General features: G+C 40.6%; 1 protein-coding gene across 1 annotated transcript in view; it reads right to left on the bottom strand.

Annotated features, from left to right (window-relative positions):
• Positions 1-992: 992 nt before the first annotated feature.
• MCTP2 (multiple C2 and transmembrane domain containing 2) overlaps positions 993-23,766 on the bottom strand; it is a 167,666-nt gene continuing 144,892 nt past the window's right edge. Inside the window, 4 exon segments of the mRNA XM_075069094.1 lie at positions 993-2,983; positions 5,258-5,355; positions 9,708-9,817; positions 11,916-12,025. Coding sequence (XP_074925195.1) covers positions 2,927-2,983; positions 5,258-5,355; positions 9,708-9,817; positions 11,916-12,025 — 375 coding nt within the window. The 3' untranslated portion in view covers positions 993-2,926.

Genomic DNA, 23,766 nt, shown 5'->3' with positions numbered 1-23,766 from the left:
CATGGCTTCCATTCCAAATCCCAGTTCTCTGCTGTTATTGTTATACTGCACTTCCTTCCTGTCAAGACGTACTTTAAATATAATGTGCTTACTTTGTATAGTCAGATGTTAAGTACTGTACCACGGTGAATGTTCTACAATGAATTGGAAATATATATTCTGATTAGATTAACTAATAGCACAAAATCTTGAAATCAAATGTTTATTGCATTTCAAAATATTTATCATAACAAACAGCTCTTTGCAACATATATAGGTACTGGAACATAGCAAAACTCTTACGTTTGTGTGTCTCCACCATAAAAATCTAATATAAAATAGTTTGAAATTTAGCATACCCACATTTAAAAAAATAGCCATTACCCTGTCTCCTGAATAGAAATCAGTTCATGTGGAAAATTCTATAGAAAAAATACTATTAAAATATTGGTCCCACCTTCTAAATAAGGTATTTTTGCTTTGTTTTCATTCAAATGAATGAACAGATCTCACATGTGTGTTTAAAAATGTCTCACTTTGGTCCTTACAAAATGACAGACTACAGTATGATAAACTAGATGACAGTTTAGTGTGAGACAATGAGGCATTGTTTACACAGAAGATTGAATAACTGATTTAACAAAAGGGGTCGGTGGATATCTACTGTTTGTACAAATACGAGATTTACTGGAGCTTTTATAATTTCTACAAGGCTCTTTCCAACCAGCTTCATTAACTTGAAGTAAATCAAATCATGCAGAGATCTGACTCTGCCAGAAAGACATGCCGGGAAAGATACAAAATGAAAAAGAACAGACACAAGAAGATAAGCTTTAGAATCTTTGGCAGTTTTTATACACATTTTCTTTGAAGATTTTTAAACTGCAATCTAAATGTGTGTGCACGTGTATATAAGGAGATACACACAATAAACACATATGTATATGCATACATATATAGTGTATATGTATGTATTCCAGGGGTCGGTAACCTCTGGCACACGGCTCGCCAGTCCCAGGCCAATGTGGCGGGAAGCCGCAGCCAACACATCCCTCGCCCCCGCCGCTTCCTGCCACCCCCATTGGCCTGGGAAGGCAAATTGCGGCCAGTGGGAGCTGCGGTCGGCCGAACCTGCTGACGCGGCAGGTAAACAAACTGGCCCGGCCCGCCAGAGTGCTTACCTTGGCAAGCCGCGTGCCAGAGGTTGACGACCCCTGATGTATACTATGTACACAACACACATTTCATTTTAAAAAGATGCCTAATTTATTTTCTACTTTTCCATATATACCTACAACATGAGATCCCAGTGAAATATCTTATTTATAAAATTAAATCTTGTATGAAAAAATTTCCTCTCCTTCAATGAAGGCATGTAAACATTGTTAAAACTCCTTCGAAAAATAAATGATTAGAAAATTACTGAATCTGAGTAATAATCCATTAGCTATCACTATCACGGTCCTATTTCTTTTGCTGGTGGCAGTGCAGGATACCATGATATAACTCTGCTCAAGACAGGTCTGCCAATAAAGGTAGGCCTATATTTACAGCCATTGATTAATCAGATTATTTCTAAATAATGCATTTTCAAGTCATCTGTATCCTGTGGTTCTCTAGTTTCTTTATTCTGTGAAGCACTTTAGGGGAGGCCAGTGGATGGGAGGCTGAGGGGGTGTCACGAGACTTAGATTCTAGTTAAGTCAACACTGACTCAAGTGATTTAGCAGCATAAGTTTCCTTGAAAGTCAGTGGGATTTGTGCTGTCTTTTGCCTCCCTGTGCCTCAGTTTTCCCCATCTGTGAAATGAGTAACAACGGTTATCCAAGTTTGTAATGCACTGAGTTCTGTGGACAAGAAATGTTATATAAGGACTTACATTATTGGGAGAATTGAAATTTTCTCAGGGACCCACATCTCCTATCAAAACATCAGTTCTTCATTGTTTGGATCTCATACCATTTCATTCTGTGAGCTACCAGGAAAGACTCCACAGAACATTGGTGGTCAATGAACCAACGTTTGAGAGCTATTATAGCAAAGCAAATTATTTACAACCACCATTCTGGGCAGAGTGCTCTCCTCCTACCCAAGCTTATGCATTTTTAAGGCTATAAAGTATTTTTCTTCAAGAGCTGTAGTGTTAACATCTCTAGATTTAGACAAAAGCAACAGTTATGCCAAAAAATCTGATGAGATGGAATTATAAATAAGCAAGTAAGAAATATGGTCTTTTCAGGTCCGCAAATTCTCCTAACTTTTTCACAGTGGTGGATCCTGGTGTGTCCATTGCCAGCAATGGACCTCATGCCAGGCAATTCTGGCATCAAGGAGTTAACAGCAGTTTTAAAAAGCACAAGCGCTGGATGAAATTGAGATACTGTGGGAGCTTCTAGCTGTTTCTGGTAATTATGATAACAATTTTCTAAAATATACTCTGCTTGAACAGAAGCAGGGTATCAAAGACTTGTTAATTCAGAGTTTAAACCCTTCTATGAGCTATGATTTAAATGAGAAAAGAATAGCTCTCGTATCTCAATGTAAATCTGTTGGATATGTTAAAAACTAGTTCAGAGCATCTCCTCAAATCAGCTTAGCTGATCTGCTATACTAGGCAGAATTGTATCTTGCTACATACAAATAAGCAGAGCTGCGACATTCGGTCTTACCCTTATAATCCAAGTTAAAAAATGGAACTTGTGCTTGTGCTCTTCTCCACCCACTAATTTGTCCCGGCGTTCTGCCCCGCTCTGGTTGGGCTAGGCCTCTATGCCAAAAAGAAAGGCAGCCCAGGACAGGTGCACATCAGAAAACGTATGTCTTCCATGGCAGTTATTACAGTGTTCATCTCAACCAAAAAAAGGGTGTGGGGAGAAAAAATATGTATGCGTGTGTATATGGAGGGGGATATTGCATTCCAAAAACTGTCTGCATCCTACAGAGTACTCTATTTCTTCCTGAGGGGACTGGAGCTGCTGTATGGTTTCAATTCAGCGCGCTGCACCTGTAAAAACAAATAGACATGACGTTTGCAGTTAGGTAACTCTAGCTCACTACAGTGTGTGTTAATGGCTCCCCAAGGACAAACCAAGGGAAACTATGGAAGGTTCAAAGTAATGAATCATTTTCTAAACACAGGAACATGGGGGATTAATTGCAGGAAGGATTTGAGAAGTCATGAATCATTTCTTGAAATCAAAATATTAAAAGCAGATTTTTCTAATGAGATGCACGGGGCACTAGCTGATCTCAGCAATGCCAGATAGACTGCCTTTTTTTTTTTGCGCGCATTAACCTATACGTTTAATAAGACTCTCTTGGGAATGCTAAAGCAAGTGGATCCCAATATTCAGTAAGGTTAGAGTGGTCTCAAAACTGTACACAGACATGCTTTATCACTTTAGAGAGGAAAAATATTTTCCCAAACAGAAACTAAACAAAGATTTTCCCTACTTCCCCACAGCAATTTCAGTTGCGATATAATGGTTAAAACATCTGTGATAAATCCAAATGTGGTGTAATTCCCAATCGCAAACTGTCTGCTGTATAACTGAAAAGTGTCCCCATTGAAATCATGAGACTCTTACACAGAGTACGCTGCCTTTTCCGTGCTTCTGTGCCTTTTGTCCAGGCCATGTGCTACTTGCATACAGTAACAGGCTACAATACTGGGGTATTTTCTAACTCATAGTACTAGCAAAATGAAACAAATGTACTTTAGCAACATATTAAGTGGAGCAGGCAGAGGTGGCTTTGATACTGCCTGGGAATGGTTTTAATTAGATTCTTGTATCAGATGACAAATGTATTCACTATTTTTTTTTTTTTTTTTTTTTTTTTTTTTTTTAGCATTTATGGCAAAACTCCTCTAGGATGGTATATCCCTTCATATGTGTTTTACCAATGCTTCCTCACAGAAAATAGCATCCTCTTCCTTACAGAGCTCAGTCAAGCTACCCAAGGATGACAGAAACCATTCAAGAAAATGTTATAAATGTAAATCTTAAATACAACACAAATAGAAAAGCAGCTTATCTTTAAATATAAACATTAAAGGACAAGTGCAAACCATCTCCGCAAATCCAGCGCATTCTAGAATAGCATCAACAAAAATACAAATACGCTTAAGCTTAATGTCTCTATGATTATTTCTGTTTAGCTTTTTTCCCTATAGAGATATTTTTCTCTAGCTATAGCACTGCCATCAACCAATCTGGTGATCTCTCGAAACAAATGTCGCTGGAAACCTTTTCCAACTGTGTTTCTACCAGCTGCATTGACACCGCATGGAGACAATCATTTTCCAGTCTCCAACAGAGTAAAATCACTATGGGCTAGCTAGATTGTGATCCCCTTATTTGCAGTGAGCAGCACCGTACTCTGCAAACACTCTGCTTCAGGAGTAAAAATCTATTTCAGTGTGATTCAGGGTGGCAGAATCGGGGCCCTCGGTCATAAGATTCTGGATGATTATAAAGGATTGTTTCTTTTGTTTGATTTTGTGCGATTTGCCACCCAGTAAGACTATTTTCCTTCCACCGAGAGAAATAAATAGATCTCGACATTCTAAAAGACCCACTGTTCAGATAATTTGCAGCCAGCTGGACAAGATTATTGAATACAGTGCTTTTAAAAAATAGACATGAATGAAGTGGGGGAAGGGTGATCCTGGCTGGACTGAAAGTTATAATTCCAGGCTGGTAGAAGATCAACCTTCTTGAACACAGGTTACTTTATACAGATCTCAAGTCTTTGCATCAAAAAAGGTGAGCGCAGCATTGTCCAAGGAAACCCTGTGTTCAAGGTGGGTGGGGAAGAAGAAATTAGGATGGCAGCTGGCCCAAAGCAGATCACAGCAAGCACAAAGTCATGGAATAATTCCCCCACTCCTGTATGAGGAGATGGGGAATGCAGTAAAACCCTTTGGATGGTTATCTCTGTCACTCAGAGAGATTGTAGCCTCCTCCTTTCCTCCCAACCTCCATACAAATATCAGAGCAAAAAGGTGAACAAACCAATAGTTCAGTGACCATGCTGTGCAAGTTCCAGATCATTTTTAAGTATCTCTCTTCAGGATAAATTTTCCTTCAATCATCTTATGCTTCCGACAAAGGTTTTCAGCTCCCCTCTCCCTCACATTCATTGCCCCTTTTATGGATTTTCCTGATGCCTTATCTCTGTTATTCAGAATGCTTCGGCATTGTATTCCCCAAGCATAGTGCTGGCAGCTCTGAGTGCTGCTTGATGCCCCTGTTGGTGGCGGCCATTCATTACTTACTTTTTGAACATCAGATGGTACCCTGGAGAGGAAATCTAGTAACTCATTACTGTCGATGGCATAGGGATTTCTAAGCTTCTTCGTAAATTTATTTATGCCTGAAAAACAAAAACAAAACAATACAAATCCACCTTATTTATTTATAATTGCTCAGGCAAGTAGGGGGAGGGGTAGGGGGACAGAAATTCACAAGTAAAAATTAGTGTGAAAACAATGACTAGACTTCAAGTCATGCACATGTTGCTGTCATGTAGAATCATTCACAAATGCCTCTTGGAAGGAAGGAAGGAAGGAAAGGGAATTATTATATAAAGACTGCTTTATTTGGGTGGTGCAAATCCCATTACCACACCAGCAGAGAGGCAGTGGCTGAAAAAGCAGAAACTGTGGAACCCACCAGCTTTTTTTTTTCTTTTTGGAGGGGGGGAGGTGGTAGTGGTGGGGAATACATGGATTAACAGCCCATTCTGCTCTGAAATATAGCATCCCAGCTGGACATAGGCCTCTACTAGACCAAATGTGGTCCTCTCCTGAAGCTTGAGGAAAAATATAGGAGGTTGGAGGGTGAAAAGAGGAATGGGACAGAGGAAGTTTTTTTTCCCGTTTAATTTGAAAAAGAAAATGACTGAGGAAATCTATGCCTCCCCCCGACATGTTTCATAGCTTTTTATCCTCACTGCACAGCCAGATTTGACACATTGATTATACTTTGATGCTGTGGGAAACTGAAAACTTATAAGGATTTTATTTTTTGGTCTGACTAAGGTTGATAACTGGATTTATTAACCTCTGCAACGTCACTCCTAGTTTGCTCCGCAATGGAATTCCAGCAGTGGAATCAGGGCTCACCAGGAGCGCTAGGCAGATCATAGATTTTTATCCCATAAAAAATTTCAGATATCAAAAAATTTTCCTGGCCTGAATCAAGCTGAAAGGTTAAAACTCTCAAAAATGCCTGTGAACCAAAAATCTGAAATAAGTGTAATTTGGGTGGGTCAAAACATTTCATTTTGAGAATTCCAAAATGCTTTGCTTCAATTTTGACCCTTTTAATTTACATATTTATTTTTTCCTGAATTACCTTAAATTTCAAAACAAAAAGTTGTTCCTAATCAGAAAATCAAAACTTTGCTTCAAAAATGTGAAAAAAAATGAACAATTATAATAATTTGAACTTAAAAATGACCAAAAAAGACCCTTTTTCATGAACAGTTTAAGTCTTGCAGAAATGGCATTTGAAGGTGTTTTACAGTCTTAAATCAGAGGGGAAGTGCCATACAACCTTGATCCAGCCCGTTTTCTGAGCAACGACATGAACAAGGTCCGGCATCGGGAGTCAGGAGACCTAGGCTCTATTCCCAGCTCTGCCACTGTCAATTTAGGCAGCTTCTTTTTGCCTCAGTTTCCCCATTTGGAAACGAGAATTTTAATGTTGCTTTAATGTGTATAGTAGCTTTTTAGATGGGAGGCTGAAATGTGCCATAGGAGAGTTAAGTATTATTAGGAAAAGGAGACCAAATAATAATGCATCTTGAAAATTAGGATATTGGTATCCTATAAGCAAAGAAAGAGGTCAGAAGCACCTACTCTAATCACAACCCAAGCAAAAATTTCACAGCAGTTTTTCTGCATGTGGTTTCAAATCCAGTGACTTCCACTCTCCCTCTCCCTTTGTCTCTCTCTCAGATGTACCTGCTTCACATATGAATGCAGCTTTTAAGCTATATTCTTGTAGCTAAATGCCAACACAATTTTCTGTGTACCTGATTTTTAAAAACAGAAAATACCGTAACGTCTTTTGAGGCCTTGCCACAGGGTAGTTGTTTAACATGTATCATATTTGAAGGCCCTGTCAGTCTAGATGATGTTGACTGGATGTATAGCTTTGGTGTACTCTGGATGTCTTCCACACTGAGACAGAAACATATTGTTCCTGAACTTTTAGTTCACAGGCATCTCCTCTCTCTTTTCTTTTTGTTCGCTCTTTTGTTGAATTCAATCATTTATTTTATGGTTTCTCCCACCTCCAGCTGTTGATAGTATCATCTACTTGTTCTCCTTAGCTCCATACTCTAATGTTAGAGTGACATTAGCGGATGCTTCATCACTGTAAAACTAATCAGGACTGACCACTGTCCAGACACATACAGTAACATGATGATTTGACATTGCAAAGTTGTTCAATGAGGCTACCCTGCCCTCGGTTTTTGTTCTTTCACCCCCTACCAAGATTTAGCATTGTAAATAACCAAGGAAACTGATGAAGGGTGACAAAAACATTCTGAGGGGGAAAAAAAATTGAACTTTCTCTTATTACAGACATACATTAAGGGCCTAATTTTCAGACTCTGAGCTCCATTAGTGCAGGCATAAATCTGCACACAATGGGGTTTTGCATACAAAAATTCTATTCCCTGGTTCCAAAATGCACATAGAAGTTGCAGCCCTGTTGAAAATCAGGTCTGTAAAGTGTATACGCCTGGATTCTCCATAATGGGCAGTGAGAACAAGAAACTACACAAAACCCTGAACAACAGCTCAAATACACCAGGAAAGGCAGACATCCTTCATGGGAGCAGCAAAACATGATCACATTTTAAACACTGCATTGTGATTACATAAAAACCTTCAGAAATGTCCCTGACTTTACTGGATTTGGTCCAACCTCTCTGAAAGGATGCAAACAGCTACAAGATTTGTTCAGAAGATCCAGCTGATATTTGGATATTCAATGGCTTTAAAAGGTTTGGATACTTCTTTCTCCCAACCTAGTAAGATCCTTCTCCTTTACCTCTTTATTGACCCGCCCTTCCTTCCCATTCCTCCCTCAAAACTAAACCCTCTCTTTCCAACTCACATGCCGCTCCTGACAGCTGATGATATGCTGTGTGAAAAGGACAAGTGATTTCGTAGGTCTTACATATATACTGTGAGGCACTGGCCTGGGTGCTCCATTCCTCAGACTTAAAGCAGCCCCTAATATCTACACCTACACCCCCCCGCACACACACCACTTTTGCCTGACCTTGGAACTCATAACTGATGGGAAGCAGAGACTGCCCAACTTTCTGAGATACTCAGCTGGATTTCAGCCAGGGCAGGAAGCCACTCATAAGGGCTGGGTCCCAAATTTTATGAACCTACCAACAATTTCAGGTGTGGATCAAAATGTGTACAAAATGTGTACAAAAGTGCTGGCCGGTTCCTAATTTCCTCCAATCTGGTCACCCACTCCTAAATGTGAACCTACTGTTGTGTGTTCTCATTATCACCTCCTACCGACCAACCAGCTACTAAGCCACCTGTTCACAGGCTTGTTTCCTTAGCAGAATTTGGAAGGAAATGATCTTAAATCAAACATTGATTTGAAAACTAAGGAAGTTCTATCAGTCACTTACCAAAACTATTTTCATACAACTGGGTAACAACTCAGTGTCCACAGGCATGTCAACCATTTGCCTGTACATTTCCTTGCCACCTCTCCCCCACTACCTTTGACATACATTTATCTCTCACCCTCCTTTGGAATGCAACTTACGGGGGCATGTTTTGTTACTTTAATTGGCGAGAAAGAACCAAGTCAATCAAGTAATAGAAATAAACAGTATTTCACCCACATCATTTTAGAAACCAGAGCCAGAAAAATACTCATTGGGTTATACAGTCCACCCTCTCAACTCTGCTATTGCAAGGTTGCTCTCTACAGTACAAACATGCGTTAGTACTTTGTCTAGCCAAGACTGAAATGTCTCCAGCAACTGGGCTTCTGTCACTTATCATGAGAGATTATACCACAGTCTTGGCACTGTTACATAAGTTTGAAACCTATTTTTTTCCCTTTTCTATTTTCACCCTAGTGAAATTTAGTCATATACCTTCATACCACCCTGACCAATTCCTCCCCATCTATCTCCCAATCCAGAAAGGTGTGAAATGCCTCTAGCACCCTGAACCCCCACAGAGTTCAGCATCTTGCAGGATTGGACCTTAGTGTTTAAACCTTTCAGACACTTCTAGTCAGTTCATAAATTCCAAAGCCTCTGGATGCGCCTCTTGCTTTTCCTTAATTTCCCAACCAGCTGTGTAGATCCACCAATGGGAGCTCGAGTATTAGTCTTTTAACCACTGTCATCTTATTCTGCTCAGTGAGAGTCTAGACAACCCAACAGTAAAGATGCCAGCAGCGTTTTGTCTACACTAAGGCTCCCCTTATAGTAACCATGAGAAAATTTTAAGAAAAAGCTCAGAAAAATCCTTAGTCTACCAGCAGAAAGTCTGATCTCCAGTACAAATGTTCATTTCCACCAAGGTTTATGGAGTGTTTATTACTCTCAGAGGGCTTACCCCAGATATTTGATGCCTGTAACAGCAAGCTTAAAGATTTATTATTACCACTTATAAATTAATATTGGATTCTTCCCATGCAAATGCAATATTATGAAGCACTTACCCCAGATTAAAACAATGTACCTCAATGGTATGAAATACAAAATAACTGTCGCTGCTGTCAGTACCAAGCAGGCCAGAACTGACAGGAAAGGCACTGTCCAGTTGAATGTGCTGTAAATAATAGCAAGAAAACCTCTTCAGTGTTACTGATCTTAAATGCTGTCTATAACTTACAGCCCATTAAGAACTCAATGACTCCTTCTACAATATTCAGTGCATATAAATAAACTGTAAAGCACAGAGCCTTCGGACGAAAGATACGTAGATTTCTGCATCTGGATGCTACAAAGGGAATAGTCTCTAGATTCTACATATCTTGTTTCATGTCTATTACTATTTTTATTTAGGGAACTGTCACAAGTCAGCAGCAGTCCAAGCCTTTTCACATCACCAATGTGCCTCAGACTTGTTCCAGAGAATCACAAGCAAAGGTAAAGGAGAGATTCAATCACCATACTCATTTAGTCTTTGATATCTTGTGAGAATGGTAACAACATCTTCAGTCATGATACTCTCAAGTGAGGTGGACAATAATCCATTAGGAACAAGTCTGAGAAGCACAGTTCATTTCACTCAGGCCACCATATAGCCCAGTTACTACTGACCTAGCCCTGTCTGGCAGAGCTAGAGGTAAAATAACTGAACGTTGCTATTTATTGCCTCTTCAGAGTTATCCTGTTGCTCTTGCACTCTGCCTCTCTGATCTCCATCTACTTTCTGGCAGCAGCAGCAGCTAAGCACTGGGCAAACTGGAGTACAAGGCATTTGTTAATGCATGAGTGGATTTGCAGATCAGAGTGTTCCTGCATAACATGGATCACCTGCTGGCATCCTCACATCATGATTAAGGTGAAGCGAAGTCAAAGTGGAACACTCAGAACAACATCAGGCTATACAATAAGATGATCTTCATCTCGCATACAAAATTTGTAGGACGGGGGAAATAATTTTTATGTATTAAAATATTAAGAAAAGATAGGGTATAAGAGCTGCCACAATTATTACACAACTGCATAGCTTAATTTAAAAACAAAAAACAGCTCAATACAGTTAAGCTCTTAAAAATCCCTTGGACTACATAATTGGGAGTGATAGAGCTCTGGCACAAACCAGTCTGTCACTTAAAAAAAAACAAAAAAAAATCAAAAAAAAACTTTGGTAGCAATTTTTTAATGGTACATCATTTTTGAATTACAATGGAATTCCTTGGAAATTACAAAGGCACCCACATTAATACCAACGGGTTCTTTAAGATCACTGTTACCAAAATAAATACCAGCATTAATAGTGTTTAAGCACTCTGAGCCTTCCTGCCATGCAGCTGGACAGAACAGTACTCTGTTCATAGAGTGGAATATATCTCTTGGCCATTTCCACCACAGCTGGGATGGATGGCGTGGAACCACAACACATGGATTTGATATATTTTTAGCCTCGACCCAACTCCTTATTTAAGTGTAGCTCTGTCACAGACAATCACTTTGTGTTAAAAGGAGAAAAAACGTGAGGGTCAGTTACACTCCACTATGGGTGTAATTACAAAATACAAATGTGTGTGTGTGGTGGGGGGTTGGGGAGGTTATTAAGAGACACACGCACACCCCAGGCTCCCATCTCCATGCTTCCTGGTGTGAGGCATAAGTCATGTGCCTTCTGTTGTGACAAATGATAAAGGACCTTCTCAGGTTCCCTCATGGCAGCAAGCCGCCTAAACTGATACATAGACAAGCACTTCAAGGCACAGAATGGGGTGACAAGCAACAGATAACCCATATGTCCAGCCTTGGGGGGGGAATTATGGGAAGGAAACTTCAAGCATTAATCCCCACCTAGTTCAAAGACAGAGGATGAGCCAGAGAAATATCCTCAACTGCACCTCTGTGACCACCTGCCTCCAAACAGCAGAATCCCTTGACCCACAGGTCAGAGTCCCCCATTCCCTACCCTCATCCACAGAGGTAGATAAGAAAGGGGGTTGAGGGCAGCACACCGGTAAGAGTTGGGAACAGGCAGGGCTGCTGATTACTTTTGCCCTCTCTACTTTGAGCTGTCTTCTGTGGACCACTGCTGGGGAAAATAAATGGCCAGGTTTGGCGATGCTCTTATTCTACAATTCCCAGGCACTCTCTGAGGGAGGAATTTATTCCCTTACTTATAGCTTTGCACTGTCCTACACATTTCAGGGCCTAGCAACAAAACATTCACTTACTTTTTAACTCTCTCTCCAAACGATGCTATTTCTTCTAAGATGTTTTGAACCGTTATAACAATATCCTGGACCATGTGGATTCTTTTAAATAATCCCTTTTTCTCAGATTCCTGAAAAGTAAACCAAATCTTTAATTTATTTTGCATTTCCTAAGGTGTTCATAGACAAAATGGGTACAGAATAGATTTTCATATCCACACGTGTGTATATTCAGCTGGGAGCAGGAGAGAATACACACACTAGTTTGAAAGGAGGAGAGAGTACACATAGTAGTTTAAAGTATATATACTATATTTCTAATATACTACATTACTTTGTGTATCTCCCTCCTCTACTCCTGCACCCCACCCCTTCAGGTGAGCACAGATCCTTTTCCAATACCCCAGTTTTTAACAGTGATTATCTAGATCATCTACCCCACAGAGGCCTGACAGGTAAATGCATCTCATCCCAGACCTACAATTCTTGCTTGATGTTGACCTGCTCTAGACTTTGCTTTGAGAGACTGATTAGGAGAGGTGCTGAGGATCTGCAGGTGCTCAGAATCTTTCAGGATCACGCCCACTCAGAAGCAATTACTGCTAAGTAATACACAAATTCTACTAACTTGGGCGATGGTTTTCTGATGCAAACACAATCTACCACACAAATGAGTTCCCACATTCCTTGCATGAAACAGTTTTTCATCTAATTCCCTGCTCAAGACAGGATTCATAAGCTTCATAGCCTTATCGACAGCCATTACATTACTCTATACACACGTAAGTGTCAGGTGATCAAATGTAAAGTTAAATTATTTCCAATCTCTTGGATTGGTCTTTCCCAGCACCCAATATGCTTCCACCATTCTCACTCAGTAAGTGTTAATAACCCAGTCTTGCTACAAAACAATATCAGACAATATCAGGTCCATCTTTGAGCGTGTCACATGTTAACCTAATCATTTCTGCTGAACTTTAGAACAAGGTAAGAGTGGTCCTAGATATTTGATTTTCCTCTCTGATATTCTTTCCCCTTTTATCATGTAATGTCCAAATTTCTTTCTGATCATGGTATTGCTGGTCCAATCAAACACTCTGATATGCTCTATTTCCCACCATATCATCTCTACACACCTGTTCAAGACATAGTTGAGTTTTCTTGCCCAATCTGTTTTCAGCAACGCTTGTTATACATGCCCTCTATATACACCTCTAGCCCAATGTAACGTGACCTGATTTAACACAAATTCGGATACAACACGGTAAAGCAGTTCTCCGGGGGGGCGGCTGTGCACTCCGTGGATCAAAGCAAGTTCGATATAACCTGGTTTCACCTATAATGCGGTAAGATTTTTTGGCTCCTGAGGACAGCATTATATCGGGTTAGAGGTGTACTCTCATATAACCACTGTCTTTGCTTCACAAGTATTTCCATGCAAATCCAAAAGCAGAGTATTTCTCTGACTCAAATCACTAAACATTACAATTCCATCTCAAACCCTACAGATTTCAACCTCTGCAAATCTATGAACTTTGCCATTTTCACTGAGAATTTTTCAGGGTTTTGATTTTTGCTTTTAATAAGTATTCTGCTGCAGAAACCTTCCTTTTCTTTTGGTGAAAAGATTAAAGGAAAAAATAATAAATTCCTTTTACAGAAGCTAACATCACATTTCTTACTGTTTATTTTAGGCCACGGGATTACAGGAAACCAATGTGCAGCAATAAAAAAAAGCAAAGAATGCATTAAAATCAGCATGGTTTAAAATCAGCTATGGAAATCAGGATACAATTATCAGTGTTAACATTACATTTCTTTGCATGCAAGTTGGTATGGCTGCAAACATTCTAGCTAGAAGTGTGCAAAACATTCATTCTGTACAAAATTCAAACCCCTGGATATAGAGATTTTTACATTGCATTTTGATTGTCCAATTTGGTGGAATGTGTTTTAATCAATTAAAGCCCAGACCGTGGGGATCCTGTTGGAGTGGTGCTATAGCCCCTTGCATGCTCACCTATTTCCCCACTTACTAGGGCCAGATGAGAGTAATCTAGGGCTGCACACATAGTCGCATATGGAACTCCCCTGTATTTCTGCCTCTGCACATCACCCTGCCGCCCTCTGCCATGTCCTAACCCCCACTTAGAGAGGATTGGTAGGTCTACAGCCATCAGCTGGAATGGTGGAAGGTTCATAACTACTTCCCTTTCAGCACTAGGTCACTTGGAGAGGAGTTTGTGTGTACCTGAGGCAGACACCCTATCTTCAGCTTCTGCTAGGGTGGTGTGATGCCAAGTCAACAAGCCCTGAGACAACAGCCACGTCTTCCTCCCGCTTAACCCCCAAATATATATTTTAAATAACATATAGTCCTTTTTGTCTCAAAGTAAATTTTGAACAAAAATTCATGATGTGATCAAAATTTAAATATTCGGATATTCCTTTTACATATAAGTCACTGTGCAATGAAAAGAAGTGGAATTTTAAATATCACATTTGAGTATGAAAAAGAGTACTTTCACAGAATTTTTGAAAATAAAAAGTGAAATCTCTTGAATGTGAAATGACCCAGAACAAAATAACCGTTTAAGGACAAAACAGAAAAAAAACTAGTCATTTTCACACAGGTCCAGTTATAACCTTGTTAGGATCAGAACTAAATAATGTCATGGTTATTTTAAACTTATTTGTATGCTGCTGTTATGCACCTTACATACAAATGGAACGCAGAGCAAAAATGCATGGAGAGACAACCCGGTAACTATCTAGTTCTGTCCAATTTGTAGTTGGAGGGAAGGCAAGAAATTTCCAAAAGTGATCTTCCAGGGCAAGCCTACTCTTGCTGCCCAGAGTTGTAAGAAGATAATCTGGCAGCGCTATCTGCATCATGCTGACTTTATTTACACATCTCTGATTGAGCTACGAAATGCGGTGATAACACAGTTTAACAGATACAACATTACTTCTGCTGCAGCTACCAAGTTGTCTTGGAAAAACAAAACAGCAATCCACTCTGAAGGATATAATAGCAATCATATGTGTTTCCTTACCTACCACACACATGCACACGTACAAAGTCATTGCTAGATAGTGGCATTTCCAATTGTTATATAAAACACACATAGGACAGAAAAGTGTATGTGCGTGTACGTAGTCTACAGAAATAATTAACAAGTGCTGTCACTGAAATCAGATTCTGATTAGCAAGTAATATGGACTGTTCTTGTGATGTATTTACACAATGTAATGTTTTTGCAAGAATCATTTGAAAATTCCAGGATTTTTTTCTATGCCTCATTCTGTGTTACGTACTTGGAGAGGGAGAGGGGGAGTGGGGATTAGTACCAGGACCCTAACTCTAGACTCACACAGCATAACTCATTAACTGACACAAAAAGAGATAAAATTATGCACAAAAAGGTCTGATCTTCCACCATTCTTTAGACCTCTTGTGAGGTTCTGAGCAGCCTCAGCGCCTACTGAAGTTTGCAACCCACAGTATATTGGGCCCAAGAAATGATGCAAGAGAGAACTTTCCAAAGGCATGAAGATAGTCAACAAAGAGCAATGACTAATTTATATAGAAACAAATACAGGCAATCATCATGTAAAAAGCTTTGTTTGAGGATCAATAAATGTGCTACATTTGAGTTCGATGCAGAATGAATTCAAAGGAGGATTTAACTTCCGTACTCTTTCCAAAGTACACAAGGCCGAAGATTCCACAACATTACACTCCTTTTGATATTATTGTACCATGACTTCTTGTGGCCTGAGGTGTCTCAAGTCAATGTGTAATTGGCCCAGTAAAAAAGAAAAAAGGTTGGACACCCGTGGTTTAAAACCTTAGCTCAGAAGGTCTTTGTTTAAGTTTAAATGTAAAATAAAATATCCTGCCTGTTTCCAGCAAATCTTTTTTTTTTTTCAAATGAATAGTGAAATCCTCATTTCTTCAAGGCCTTTTTCTTTCCTATTTCTCAGATGATTACAGCACTGTAGGTGGAAGCAAACTAGTCTTCAGCCTCTGGGAAAGAATTAACACCATCAAAATAAATTTACAACTGTGAATTAATTATATAATCAGTATGTTACTTTAAATCTTCCATGCATATCCTGATTTAAGAAAAACCTTCATTTCTATATTAATTGCATGAACAAAAACACAAAGGGGTCTTACAAAAGATTAACCATGTCAGGAAAAAAAAAGTTCAGCAAATTCAGAAATTAAGTCTTTTGTGTCCAACTAACGCACATCAGCCTGAACTTAGAAAGCAAGATACAAAGCCTTTGCCCATGTAAGGAAAGGTGTTTCCACCTTTTACTCTTCATTAGAGTTATGGCAGTGAATAACTGGCCCATGCAAATTCACTTGAAGAGTTATGTACAATCTCTAAACTTCATCTCACTGAATTTCAATAATTTCCCAGAAAGTTAGGGCCAGTAACAAAAGAAATTTCACTTCAGCTTCAAAACTGATGACAATGATTTCATTTTGAAATTATGTGAAATATGAAGGATATTGGGGGGAAGGGGTGAAATCTCTCAACAAACAGAAATCCATGACTGGTCAGATATGTTTACTAGACCCAGACTCCCCTGTTGAAATCATTAGGAATTGTAGATGAATAGATTTTAAGTACAGAAGAGAGACTGTTAGATCATCTAGTCTGACCTCCTGTACAACACAGGCCATAAAATTTCATCCAGTTATTCCTGTATGGAGTCCAGTAGCTTGTGTTTGACTAAGCCCGTCTTCCAGAAAGGCATCCATGCTTAACTTAAGACATGCAGAGATGGAGAATGTACCACTTTCCTTGAAAGTTTGCTCCAATGTTTTATCACCCTCACGGTTAAAATCATTCACCTTATTATCTGTCCTTTAAACTTCTTCCATGGAAACATCCAATATAGTGTGTGCGTTACATTACAAATCCAAGGACAGTTTCTAATGCTGTTCTCTAAGTGCACTTCTGACTCACATGGTAACGTATTATATGCACATAACTGAGACTTCAAGCCTGAAATCACAAACAATTCCTCAATGGCTTTATACCACTTGGATTTCGGTTTAGTTACATAAAACACTCACACAAAAAAGAAATGTTGCATGTAAGTTTCATACAACTGGTATTCATCAACAGAGTTTTGGCGTGCCATAGGAAACTCATATATTAACCCAAGGGTGTTTGGGGGATGTAGGGGAGAGAAGGAGAAGTGGATACAAAGGAAAAAAAATTAATAGAGGCAAATCACAAAAGAGTAATAAAGGGGTTTGACAGGCACAAAAAAAAATCATTAATGAAAAACCTGGACATTTTGAGGAAAAAAAAAAAATCTGTTGTGAAAGTTTGACTAGCCCTTCGGCAGGTCTAACTATCATGATCAGCTTTTATGCAGAAGATAAGCCAACCTGACATTGTCCTTGAAAGCATAACATGGGAATGCTTTAATGGGATTTGTCCAATGTACTAGCTACAATTTCTCCAGTGTATTAAGAACAAACAGGATTGACTTTAAAAAAATCCAAAACACTCACACATGCGTGACTTCTTGCTCTGTTGTTCTTTTGGGTTTTAAAAACATGTTGTGGTTATTTAAAGAAATGCAGACCTTACCAATGCTTGATTTTCCTTGTCACTGTCATGCATTAGGCAGTAGTATGAGGTTTCAAACCCATCTTTCCCAAAGAAAGTTTCCCAAAGACCAGTCTCTTCACAGATGTGTATCTTTTGAAATCAAAAGGATTTCATGGATTATAAACTTCAGAGAATTGTCCCCAACTGTTATTGACTGTATAGGGGACAGAATGAATCTTCATATTCTGTCAGCTAAAGGTATTCTCAGTTGCAACAGCTGCCCTAATATTTAAGGAAGTTGTTTGTATTAACACGGGTTGATTGTGAATCTATGTAGGTTGATATATTGACATCATCAGTGTAGTTTATAAGCATGTCCCTAGAGTAAGTTCATGTCATTTAATTAGAAGAATGCTTAGGCAAAGAGGTAGGTTTTGCATTTTACTCTGAACATGGGATTCTTGGTCATTCTAGCAGTAAGTTCCATAGCCTTGGTTCAGTTCCTGTGGTGGTTTTGTTTCCTCTGATTATAAGTCTCCCCCCTCTTGGTGGCTGACAGTTTCATTGTTCCAGTGTAATGAGGTTGTTGTAGGAAGTGGTGGTCATGGAGAGAGAGAGTCTCTCTAGTAGATAGGATGAATTTCATGCAGTGCTTTGAAAATCAGCACAGCAACCTTGAACTGGACTCTGATTTGTGCTTCTCCGTTATGGCTGCCCTTTGAACAGACTGAAATGATCCCAGCAACCTGTGTCGCTGAGACACTCTCTTGCCCTTTATTACATCTATTATCTGTTGCTGGAGGATTCTCGGTACTTAACAGGAGGGATAAACGTACATAATGCATGCCTAGATTTGTACATCTACTTCATACAATCCAAAGATGATAGGCGGTTGTACATTTCAGGATTTCTATTTTTGAACACCATGCTGAAAATATGCCTGGAAATTTGAATGTATCTGAACTAGTCAATGACCAACAGAGGAAAGTATACATCCTGGAGTGACATACAAGGTTCAAATTATGCTCTTAGTTACAATGATGTGAAATTCATAACAACCCCATTTGAGTTAATGGCATTATTTCAGAGTGACACAAATGAGAGCACCATTGGCCTGAAAGGGGCATATTCTCAAAGCTGGTGTGCTGTAACCACTGCTCATCATGCTGATCAGCACTGTCTTGTTGTGACCTTGTGGTCCCCACCCGTCATCTGTTTGTTGTATACACCTGTAATTTCTTATTTTTTCCACTGAGACCATAAGTGCTTTGGGGCCTAGACTGTCTCTGAATTGTGCGTTTGTACAGTGCCTAGCACAATGGGACTGGGACTTCTAATTGTTACACAATATAAATAATAATAATAATAGTATAAACAATAAGAACCCACCTCCCCACTTTATGGTGTAAGAGAGGTTCCCAGGAGGAAGGCAGCATGGCCAGAGACATCCCTGCACTTCCAATTTGTCAAAATGGCCATTTGAGTCCATAGGTAGCCAGGTGTAACTTAGCCCTGGTCCACACTACGAGTTTAGGTCAAATTTAGCAGCCTTCGATCGATTTAACCCTGCACCCGTCCACACGATCAAGCCATTTTTGTCGACTTTAAGGGCTCTTAAAATTGATTTCTATACTCCCTGACAAGGGGATTAGAGCTGAAATCGACCCTGCAGGGTCAAATCTGGGGCCATGTGGACACAATTTGATGGTATTGGCCTCTGGGAGCTATCTCAGAGTGCTTCACTGTAACCACTCTGGACAGCATTCTCAACTCAGATGCACTTGGCCAGGTAGACAGGAAAAGCCCCGCAAACTTTTGAATTTCATTTCCTGTTTGGCCAGCGTAGCGAGCTGATCAGCACAGATGACCATGCAGAGCTCATCAGCACAGGTGAATCACAAAAGAGCTCCAGTATGGACTGAATGGGAGGTACTGCATCTGATCGCTCTATGGGGAGATGAATTGGTCCTATCCGAACTCCATTGCAAAAGATGAAATGCCGTAATATTTGAAAAAATCTCCAAGAGCATGAAAGACAGAAGTTATAACAGGGACCTGCAGCAGTGCCACATGAAGCCTACCAAAGAACCAGAGAGGCAAACGGCCGCTCCGGGTCAGAGCCACAGACATGCCTCTTCTATGATGAGCTGCAAGCCATTCTAGGGGGTGCTCCCTACAACTACCCCAACCCTGTGATTCCTTCCTCCCCCACCCCTCCCGGGCTACCTTGACAGTTATCCCCCCATTTAATGAATTAATAAAGAATGCATGAATGTGAAACACCAATGGCTTTATTGCATCTGCAAGCGGAGATCGAGGGGGGGAGGGGAGGGCGGTTGGCTTACAGGGAAGTATAGTGAACGAAGAGGGCGGGTTTTCATCAAGGAGAAACAAACAGAACTTTCACATCGTAGCCCGGCCAGTCATGAAACTGGTTTTCAAAGTTTCTCTGATGTGCAGCATGCCCTGCTGTGCTCTTCTAACTGCCCTGGTGTCTGGCTGCACATAATCAGCGGCCAGACAATTTTTCTCAACCTCCCACCCCGCCATAAACGTCTCCCCCTTACTCTCACAGATATTGTGGAACACACAGCAAGCAGTAATAATGATGGGAATATTGGTTTCGCTGAAGTCTAACCGTGTCAGTAAACTGCCTCAGCGAGCTTTTAAACATCCAAAGGCACATTCTACCACCATTATGCACTTGCTCAGCCTATAGTTGAACTGCTCCTTACTACTGTTCAGGCTTCATGAGCCATGGAAGCAAGGGGTAGGCGCGACCGTGCGGTGCTGCCGACTGTGAGAGCAGTCTGAGGCAGAAGCCTCCAGCTGGCATGATATTCCAGGCAGGACTGAATCTCCATTAGACGAAACTTAAAGAAGAGAATGACCTGGAGTCATTCCCATTTTTGTCCAGGCGCCCTCGACTGACCTCACCAAGGCCAGCCAGGAGCACCCATGTCTGCCCAGGCACCCCCAACCAACCTAGCCGAGGTTGGCCAGGAGCACCCATGGGACAACGACGATGGCTAGCAGTCGTATTGTACGATCTGGAAGGCAAGGCAAGGCAAGGCAAGGGGATGCTGCTGTGTAGCACTGCAGTACCGTGTCTGCCAGTGACACCCAGGAGACATACGGTGACAGTGAGCTAAGCGGGCTCCATGCTTACCGTGGTATGTCGTCTGCACAAGTAACCCAGGAAAAAGACGAGAAATGATTTTTTGCCGTTGCTTTCACAGAGAGAGGGAGGCCTGATGACATGTACCCAGAACCATCCAAGACAATGATTTTGCCCCATCCGGCACTAGGAGCTCAACCCAGAATTCCAATGGGCGGCGGAGACTACGGGAACTGTGGCATAGCTATCACAGTGCAATGCTCCGAAAGTCGACGCTAGCCTCGGTACTGTGGATGCAGACTGCTGACTTAATGCACTTTGTGGGGACACACACAATCAACTGTATCAAATCAATTTCTAAAAAACGACTTCTACTAAATCAACCTAGTTTCATAGTGCAGACATACCCTTAGAGCAGCTATAAGGCTGACCTAAGTATTACCTGAAACCAGATTAGTCCCCAAATGGTTACAAAACTGGGACAGCATTTCTTTAGAGCTCCTTTATACTCTTCCTCTAAAGTCCTCCCCCGAGCATAGCTCATCCAGACTGGAGAAGCTGGCCCTTAAGTTTCTATCTTGTTCCTAGAAAATATTACTCCTATGTCTATATTCATAGGGTACCAGTGTTCCTATAAATAACTTCACTGAGAAGTAGTGACAGAAGAGCCATAAAAGGCCGAAATCAAGAGACACCAATGATCTAGGAGGGAGTATTCATGCTACTAAAGAAGCTAGCATGCTCTTTCATTACATGGTCTGTTGAAACATCCTTGTCTATCAGACAGCTAGAATTAAAACAGCATTGTTAGCACAAGAACAGTCTTTGTAGCCTATTGTACTTTCAAGCCTTTATAATCTTTAGTCTTCAGTGATATTAATGGGAGATGTGGAAATATTATGTGTGTTTGTTAAATTGAAGAGGTGAAAAAAACCCTAATGCAATTGTTTTTACCTTAAGGAATGAAAACAATGAGATGATATTGTCTTGAGTGACCTTTCCTAAGTATAGGGATATATCGTCTTACACAATAGACTCTTGGTTCATGTTTCAATTACTGACCTTTTCTGTGGAGAAAATTAATGCAATTTTCATCATAATCCACCCGTACAAATAAGATCCGTACGGAAGTTTCCACATGCTAAATCTAACACAAATGGAAAATGTCAGCTGTTTGCTACTGGATGAATCTGACTTTTATTTCTTTGGCTGGAGCCTTTCTGAACTATGCTTGTAAAACTTGGTATATTTTTGGTACCAACAAGTATAACAGAAATTTTCTAATATCATAAAAAATGCCTTTTTTCCTTTGGAGATTTTTTTCCCAAGCATAAGACACTTCATATTTCTTGGAAGCTGGCAAATAACTCTGCTTGCAGCCATAGGCTCATTTGGTCTGATCCCATTGCATCTCATGAGGTAAGCAGGGCTATGCTACTCACTATTTGGATGGACGACCCCCAAAGTAACAGGTGATGATGCAGGAAGTGGAGTCAATTCAGTAGTGAGCAGTTTTCCTTATTTATCTATGGTAACTTATATGACCCCTGCTGTATCTGAGCACCTGCCAATTTTTAATGTATTTAACCTCACCACACACCTGCGAGATAAGGCAGTGCTATTATCCCCATTTTATCGGTGGGAAATGGGGAGACAGAAGCTAAATGACTTGTCATGCAGGAAGTCTGTGGCAGAGCAAGGAACAGACCCTAGGCTAGTGCTCTAATCACTTGATTATCCTTCCTCCAAGTTTCTGCTGAACCAATTTCCAAACCCGGTATTGTCAGCAACTTTGTTTTGTCTCTTTTGGAGGAAAAAAGAAAAACTAAGATCCTGACAACCTGAAATCATGAAAGATTCCATGCCACTTCCAAAAGAGTATTACAAAATCCTTATCAATCGTATGTAACTTTTTCTATACCTTTGTATTGGGGGGGGGGGTGAAAGATGCCTCAGTGATGTAATTTTAAAACAATCCCACTCCAGACAGCTATAGCCTGACAGACCCCAGAGTTGACATGATGCAGTCTGAAATCTGCATCCAGGATGGCAAGAATCCGAGAAGGCATTCATCCACTGAGCAGATTGTGCCAAAGGGACGAAGCATTCTTATCTTTCACAGTCTTCTGTGTCGGCATTTGTGGGGAAAGGAGGAGGTAGCAATTAAGACTTGTCATTTTCAAGACTAATCGTTTAGGTGGAAGGGAGTTAATCTGCTCTTCTGTTTTTGAACTAAGCGTCTGTGTGTTTATAATTTGTAAACAGTTCATCTCTCAGGGGTCGTGTTACAGTTCCCAGAAGCACGATCTGTTATGTCTAACATGCAACAGAATCCAGAAGAGCTATGTGTGTGAGTATTTTGATACAACATATTAATGACAGGAAACAGAAACACTGACCTTGTATACTATGACCCTACTAGCAGATTTCAACTTTAGGCGTTCCAGTAATAGGGAAAAAAAATGTATATTTTTCTTTTAAATGCAGACATCGCATTGAGATAATGTCATCAAACTCATTTTTCTTTAACCCACAAGGGTGTTCCGACCACCCCTAGCACCACCACACTTGAAAAAGTATGGAAGATTGAGGATAGCTAAATGTACTGCCTTGGTGGGTTCTGCGCTTTCTGGCAGATTTGTTTGCCTCAGAGGGTTTAAGCAGTCCTAAGTTTGGGTCCTTTTGTTAGTGGCACAAACCTGCCGTTCATTAGGCTAACCTCTTCACTGGTCGGCATGGAGAAAAGGAGGAGAACACTCCCCTGCAATCTCTGCTGGCCCACCTAAAGGGTCAGAGGACAGGTCAGAGACGTTCCCCTCTGGTGGGACCCACAGTCCAGATCAATGCCTCTTATATCAAACAGGGAGTTGGGAGGATGGGGGGAACTCAGGCCCACCCTCTACTCCGGGTTCCAGCCCAGGGCCCTGTGGATTGCAGCTGTCTTTAGTATCTCCTGTAACAGCCGTATGACAGCTACAACTCCCTGGGCTACTTCCCCCATGGCCTCCTCCCAGCATCTTCTTTGTCCTCACCACCAGACCTTCCTCCTGACGTTTGATAATGCTTGTACTTCTCAGTCCTCCAGCAGCACGCCTACTCACTCTCAGCTTCTTGCACACCTCTTGCTCCCAGCTCCTCGCACGCCCCTCACTGACTGCAATGAGGTCCTTTT

The sequence above is a fragment of the Chelonoidis abingdonii genome, chromosome 9 (assembly GCF_003597395.2).
Source record: "Chelonoidis abingdonii isolate Lonesome George chromosome 9, CheloAbing_2.0, whole genome shotgun sequence".
In the NCBI taxonomy this organism is placed as follows: Eukaryota; Metazoa; Chordata; order Testudines; family Testudinidae; genus Chelonoidis; species Chelonoidis abingdonii.
This window is presented reverse-complemented; position numbering and strand designations above follow the sequence as displayed.